The sequence below is a fragment of the Phyllostomus hastatus genome, unplaced genomic scaffold (genome assembly GCF_019186645.2).
Source record: "Phyllostomus hastatus isolate PE091 unplaced genomic scaffold, TTU_PhHast_1.1 phas_scaffold_93, whole genome shotgun sequence".
NCBI lineage: Eukaryota > Metazoa > Chordata > Mammalia > Chiroptera > Phyllostomidae > Phyllostomus > Phyllostomus hastatus.
This window is the reverse complement of record NW_025334042.1, coordinates 17,910,876-17,918,266: the sequence shown is the minus strand read 5'-3', so window position 1 is coordinate 17,918,266 and position 7,391 is coordinate 17,910,876. Positions and strand designations below refer to the sequence as shown.

The 7,391-nt window shown below is 44.1% G+C and overlaps 1 protein-coding gene across 1 annotated transcript in view; it reads right to left on the bottom strand.

Moving 5' to 3' along the window:
• Window positions 1-3,020: 3,020 nt before the first annotated feature.
• TESPA1 (thymocyte expressed, positive selection associated 1) overlaps window positions 3,021-7,391 on the bottom strand; it is a 39,074-nt gene continuing 34,703 nt past the window's right edge. Inside the window, exon 11 of the mRNA XM_045829649.1 lies at window positions 3,021-3,810. Within this exon, the coding sequence (XP_045685605.1) occupies window positions 3,602-3,810 (209 nt within the window). The 3' untranslated portion in view covers window positions 3,021-3,601. The remainder of the gene's footprint in view (window positions 3,811-7,391) is intronic.

The window sequence follows — 7,391 nt, the reverse complement described above, 5'->3', positions numbered from 1 at the left end:
CCCCAAGGTTTAGAGTTCGATCCTCACCGAACTCTTGAGGTGTGATTGTAACTAGAACCAGATACCAGGGAAGGGCTAAGTCCCACGGAACTCTGGAAGCCTAGCCCTCTCCCAGTCAGCTAATTACCTGTAATCCCTTCATCCGAGTTCCAACAGTCCCCCCAACTCCCCTCTTCCACAGCAGCCTCCTGAGGTCTTTCTGGGAATCAGAAAAGCCATCTCCTAAAGCCTTCTCCACCCACATGGCTTTGCTTCAAACCAGCTCCTTGTAATGATCCTGCCTTTCCCCAGCCTCTTGGAATTTACTGAGGAACTCTGATTTTTCTATGGACACCTGCCACTTTGCTCTGTGAGGCCACAGCTATGAGCTCCAGCCTGTTTCCTGCGGGTGTCCTGTCGCCCAAATTGGCTCCTCTTCCCTTAAATAGAGCTAGCTTCCCAAATAACCCAGGATGGCAGTGGGGTGATGGGGTAGGTAGGAATGGTCGCAGCAGAGATAAATCAGCTCTGAAAGGGTGTTGGTGCAGGAGGACTGGGTGTGGAAATGCTTGACAAGAGAAAGGATCTAATAGAAAAAAGTCCCCTCTCAGGTCCGGAGACTTGACCTCTAGCTCTGGCTGCTGGCATGTGGTTTTGGTCACATTCCTTTGGTCACATTTCCTTTCTCTGGGCCTCCCCACCCCCCTTTTACAATCAGACCACTGGGCTAGTCCTTTCACGCTGTGATATTCTGGGATGTTCAGGCCTCGGTTTTCTCAGTAGGAATGAAGGGGTTTACCTCTTCCCTGCTGGGCTCACAGGGAACTCGGTTGTCCCGTTGGGAGGCGGCTTGTCTTGTAAAGAATAGAAGAGCCGGAATCTTGGAGCTTTAAGAGGACCGCAGTGGCTGCGCTGCGCTGCGCTTCACTTAATGAACACCGCATTGCCACGCATCTGATCTGTTTTTCTTAAACGCTGCACGTTCTGCCACCCCCTCCCCCACCCACCGGCCAGAGAGGTGGGCACTGCCCACTCGTCTGGGGACTGTTGTCTGTTGTCGGGCTGCGACCTGCCCGGGGAGCTCTGTCTCACACGCCCCAGACATGGCAGGGGCAGTCTGTGGCTGGGAGGCTGGCAGAGGAGCTTGGCTCTCCTTGGGAGGAGGTCAAGCCCACGCACGTGTTGGAGAAAGGGGCTGGGAAGCTTTTGTTCCAGGTCTAACAATAGAACCTTCCGCAAATGATTCTGATTCAGCGTCAGAGTTCTTCAGAATCTGCCTGGGAGGGGCCGTGGAGGCTGAATGCATTGCTTCTTTCTCTCCTCCCTGGTATTGGCTGTGCAGATGCATCAGTTACTCCTCACGGGCTGTGCGCACGGGGGAAGGTTAGCAAAGGAAGGTATCTGGACCATACCCCACCTCCAGAATGCTGTTCCCTCCTCCCGCCAGACCAGCCTTCAGTCATTCATTCCTGTATCTAATAGTAGTTACCGGTGAAGCGGAATGTAGGGGTTGCCTCATTCCGCAGCCCCAACCCGTTTCCTCCACGAGATGGTGTCAAATGTGCTGTCAGTCTCTTAGGCTCTTTGAATGACGCAAGTCGTAGGTCCTTCAGTCCCCTCTCATGACCAAGATGTCCTTAACGTTCCCGCAGCATGACGAAATTTCGGACAGGCTTTTTCTAGACGCTAGCCCCTGACTGCTTTTTAGAGAATTTTATTATAAACCCTTTCTTTGTTCCTTTGAGGTGTAAATCTTCTCCCTGCACCATTCTGGCCGGACGGAGAACCCTGTCTCTACAATGTAAACATGAAGGAAGGTAGTGCCCTATCTCCCAGTTTCAACGGAAGGGTAGGAGCCTGACTTCAGTGCCAGCGTCGGGAGAACCTACTCCAAGCTGTAAAACGGCCTCCTTTCCTGAGGACACCAGAAAGTTTACTTTTTCCTTTGGGTAAGGCCTGTTGCCAAACACGGGTGTCTACGATTCCCCCAGCTCAGCTCTCAGAAACCCGTGGCCTGTTGTTTCCACCCAGATTTCGCCTGCGCTTTCTCCCCTATTGCTGGTGATAGTATCAGAATAAAGTCACCCTCTGTCAGCTCATGGTATCTTTTTTTTTAATTTAACACTCATCATGGTTATGATTTCCCTCAAATCCCTCTCTTCTAGTCTGTGCTGTCTTGCAACTTATAAAGCAACCAAGTAATACATTACTGGAAGTGTGTGTGCATGTGTATGTGTGCACGTGTATGTGTGCACGGGAGGGAGGGGGACCTCTCTCATTCTACTAACATTTCCTTGGGGGAGCAATGTATCTATACAATGTCTGTACCACATGCTGCCTGGTCAGGCACTCAAACCCTGATGGTTTTTTTGTTCCTCGCCCTCCCCTCCCTTTCTAAGATTCACAATACAAGGCACATCACCCCTGCTGGCTCTGTCTCTCTTATCCTTCACACTAATTTTCAAATTTTTCCATTTTTAAAATTTCTGTACTTCAGTTGATATCTTTGGTTGATCTGTCAATCGTCCATCTTGCTAATTAACTAATTTTATCTTGTTGATAATCCAATCTTTTGCTAAATAGTTCCATTGAGTTTAATAAATTGTATTTTTCAGCTCTAAAATGTTCATGGATTATTTTCTGTTCTTTTCAGTTCTCTGATGAAATTATCCAACTTTCTATTTTCTCCATTTTCTTGTGCATTTTAACCATCATTTTTGCTCTCTTCGAACTCAGGGTCACCTGGATATCTGCTTCTATTATTCCTTTTTACTGTTGGTTTCATCCTATAGTCCCATCTCTTGCTATTAATTATTTGTTTATTGAATGGCAGGAATTGTGAACGCAAGAAGTAGAGCCCCCCGATTTTGTTCTCTTCCTCATGTGAGTGGTCCCCCTTTCCTCTGCTAGGCAGGGAAAGTGAAGAGGTTGATTACCTGAAGCAAATTAGGACTATTCGAAGTCAAGATGGGCTTGCCTTTTTGAAAGTTTTAATATACCTCTGGTTTGTCATTATCTCAGATTCAAGCCCTAATTGTTGATGAAACATTTTCCATCCAACACAAACCATGACTGTTAGTTCTCTAAAACATGGCAAGATTTTGAAATATTTTTATTTGTATTGTTTTCTGCCAGCAGAAAATACTATAAATTTTTGGCAATGGCCAAGAAGAGGGACTCTGAATCCCACTCATCTCTTTTTCTATAAAGATACAAAATATGGGATAGAGGGAAAAACTGGTTTTAAGGGAGAGGCTTCCAGAATGGAAGGCATTCTGGAATTTGATGGGGAGCACATCAGGATGAGTAGAGGCTCAGAGGAAATCTCACTGCAGGTTGCACCGAGGTTTCAGAGCCTCACCGTGGGATTTGTCCTTCCTCAGTTCACCTGAGCCCTTTGAGGGCATTCCAGTAGCAACCCTTGTTTCTCAAACTTCATCATCTTTAAATCCTCTGAATGTCTTAGGGAGTGTCAAAGCTTGGAGAAAATTAAGTCTTTGCCCAGTTCACCACTGTACTATCCAGCACATATTCTGATACCCACACAGTAGAGAAACCAATGCGCAGAGAAACGAAGGGACGCGCTTAAGGTCTTTCCCTGTGCACGCAGTTTGTGACAGCGTCAGGACGTAGAGTCCAAGTCCCTCAATGTGGTCGTCTTTCCCGTGAGCCATGCTGCCTTTCTCCTGCTGAGTGCAGGAGCTTGTAGGGCCTGTGAGGAAGAGCTGGATGTAGGAGGCAGCACCGCCTCCTGCGAGAAGGGGTGGGAATTAGGCTCTTCTATGAAACCGCTGCTGTCCGAGCACGTGCTGTTGTGGTGGTGGGGAACGCCTGCCCAAGGAAGGAAAAGGAAACAGGTCATGCATTTTTTAGACAATTTTTGCGTATTGGCATTGGTAGAAACTTTCATATCCTACCTGTGGAAATGTTTCTCACCACTACAAGAAATATTTAAAGTTATTAGCAGCAGCAGTACCATCACCACCAGCGTCATACCACAGGCTTTCTGCTCTTCTCACCAGGAAGCGAGATTTCTAGAAGTATTCACATCTTATTTTTTATGCTTATAAACGTACATCTATACTTTATTCCTTTTTAAAAATTTTATTATTTATTTATTTTTAGAGAGAGGGGAAGGGAAGGAGAAAGAGAGGAAGAGAAACAATGTGTGGTTGCCTCTCATGTGGCCCCCACTAGGGACCTGGCCCGCAACCCAGGCATGTGCCCTGACTGGGAATCAAACCAGCAACCCTTTGGTTCACAGCCCACACCAATCCACTGAGCCACACCAGCCAGGGCTATTCTTATCTTTTGATATATATTGCTGAGCACTGTTGTGGAAAATTGTGAAACCATTGCCAACCCATGTTCTGCACCTTGAGCTGAGCCCCAACATTATTCATAATAGAAATATAACACACATTTCTATTAACACATATTTCTCATCCTTTCTCCATAGTGACTGTCTTTACTATCTTCCTGAAAGCTCCTGCATCACACTCTTAGCAATGACACAAACAGAACAACAGAGAAACCAGACAAGTAGCAATTTCTTGTCTTCCTCTTGAAATGACCAATGCAACTGTATTCACACCTGCCCTTTTTCCTTTCCTCTGGTCCCAGACAAAAATCTGCAGCTCTAGTTCACGGCTAACTCACCCCAGAGTGCTTTGGATCTCAACTCATTCTAATTCTCTGGTGACCTCAGTTCATCATTCTCCCTTCCCACCTGAACTGTGGTCCCTCGCACCCTATGGTTTCTTTCTTACCAGCAGATATGCATGCTTTTGGCACAGAGTTAGTTTTGAGTTTCTATTTACGGGGCTATTTTACTACCCTGCAGGGGGAGGGGTTACCTTGAAAATTTATGTTGGATAGAGATGCAGATAATTTCTTTCCAGTGTGATGAGTATTCCAAGAGATTAATTTATGGTGTTGTTGGAAATGAACCAGTTTTGTAGCTGACTGAGCAATTTATTACTTTGTCTGTTTGTAACTAGCTTCTCAAATACTCTTTGGATCAGTTCAAACATATTACTATTAACTTTATTAATTAATAAATAAAATCTTTGAACATGTTTATATTATATTTTCATGAGAGTCATTATTTTGATTTTTGAAAATTAGACTTCAAAATATTTGCCTTCCAACTTGTTACTATTGTATTCTGTTCTTATAAAAGGACATTAATATCCATTTAGTCACCCAAGAAAAAAACCTGGAAATTTTCCTTCTTTTCTTCACCTCTCGCCTCCTAAACATGAATCTGTTGGTTCTAGATTTAGCCACTGTATATATTAAAAATCTCAAAATCCCACTCTTCCTCCCCTCCATTTCCAGTACCCTCATCTTATTTCTGGCCATCACATTTTTTCTCAACCTTCTGTGACAGACTCTTGAATGATTCCCCTTCCTGCACCGGCTCCCTAATCTGCCTGTTTATCACACCTCTGCCAGAGTAATCTAAAAGATAAATCTAATCAGATCATTCCTTTGTAAAATTTTAAGTGGCTCCCTATCTTCCTACACAAAATCAAAATACTTAAAATGACACAGAAAACTTTGTTTCATAACTTTATTTCTATTGATCTTTCCTAGTCTTAATTTTGATCTCTCACTATCCTCTTTCTCCCACTAGACACAGGAGTGGTTTCTGAAGACACGATTCTTCCATTCTGCCCTGTCTTTGAACCTGTTATCTCTCGAACTAGGACGTCAGCGTCCTGCTGCTTCTTCCATTTCCTTCACTACCTTTACTCTTCTGTCCAGATTCACCTGGATATGCCATCCTCTGGGAAGTTCAATTTTATGTCCCCATGGCATCTAATGAAATGAAATCAAAGTAATGGTTGAATTTTCTGCCATGTCTTTCACTAAATTACGAGCTACAAGTGTCGTGTGAGGGTTCTTGTTTAATCTGTACAACATCCTCTGTGAGTGTGTAAGAAGGCAAGCAAAGCTCAGAGGGTCCGGGAACTCCTCTTGCAGAAAGTGAGGCTTGCTCTGACCCCTGGCCACAGGCTTGGCTCCTGCATACTCAGGGAAGCCCGACCTCATGAAAAGGGCCTGGGTTCTGATTCTGAGATTAACCAACTAGTTACATGATCTTGCTAAGTCATTTTCCTTCTCAAATAGTCTATATGATTATAAGATTTACCATGAGATAACATCTATGAAAGTGCTATATATTCATGAGAGGTACTTCCTACCTGCAGGGCTGGGTAAGGGAGTGTGGATGGAGCGGGGCCTCTGCTCTGGATATCTCCAGGAGCAATGTTTATATTGCTGTCTGTGTGAGTGGTGACCTGCAGTTGCACAGCCTGACAGCCAGCAGCCTTGGGTATGGCTTTGGTAAGCCACTGAAACATTTGAAATCAATAACTCAGAAAATAAGCATTATGAGATGCAGAGAGAGATTATCCTTCTGCTTTCCACAGTTTAAAGAATAGGACTGTAGAGATAAAGGAAGGGCCAAGTGGGGAGTGGGGGTGAGGTGGGGTGAGAAGATACACAGAGGTGAACCAGCAAATACAAATTAAAATTAAGCTTAATTTTCCCTGTTGTGAAAGAGGCTTCATACCCTCCCCCACCTTTTCTTAAAGTGTGTTTCTTTAGAAAACCTGCAAGTTCTTTATTTGAATGCAAATCTTTAAAAAAGGCTCACTGAGCCTCTCACCACCTTTATAAGCTAGAAGTGTCTTTCTCAAAGGAAGCTATGGATTTGAAATGTAATCATCAAGGACCATAGCACCCCTACCTCCCACTCTTCATGGCAGGGCAGGAGTTGGACTTAGGCGCCTGCTTTCAACTCACAAAACTATCTTCTGCCATAAGAGGATAAATTTCATTATTCCTTTGGATAAAGGCAATTAGCTAACATGGTCAGCCACCTCGCTTACCAGGTGAATCTAGGATGAACATGCGTGGCAAATGGTGCTGTCAAGTCCTCTCACTTGAGGCCTGGTTATTGTTTATTTTGACACGTACGTAATGGGTTGTATTTGCTTGGCTGTATAAGAGGTGAGATTTCTTTTTGTGTTTCCTGGCTTGTTCCTGGATTGCTTGGGATGCACATCATATTCTGGTTTAATGCTTATTTAAAAATAAAACTGTTTTCTTTCTCTTACACCTTTTTAGAGAGGTTTTCTGGTGTGGAAGAAGATTTTGTTTTAAATTATATTTCCCCAGCAGGCACACAACAACCCTGGTAAGATTATAAATGAGGCAGAAAAATAATGGTCACATTCTTAACAGTGTCCTGTCTCCTCCCCCTCTCCCTTTATCTAGCAGTTCCTCTTCAGAATTTATCTTGGTACAAAAATAACTGCCTGGTGCCATCATGTACAGAATGGGAAACAATAAAAACATACTTCGTTGGAGTAAATGATTTAATTCTCATAAAATGCTAAGAA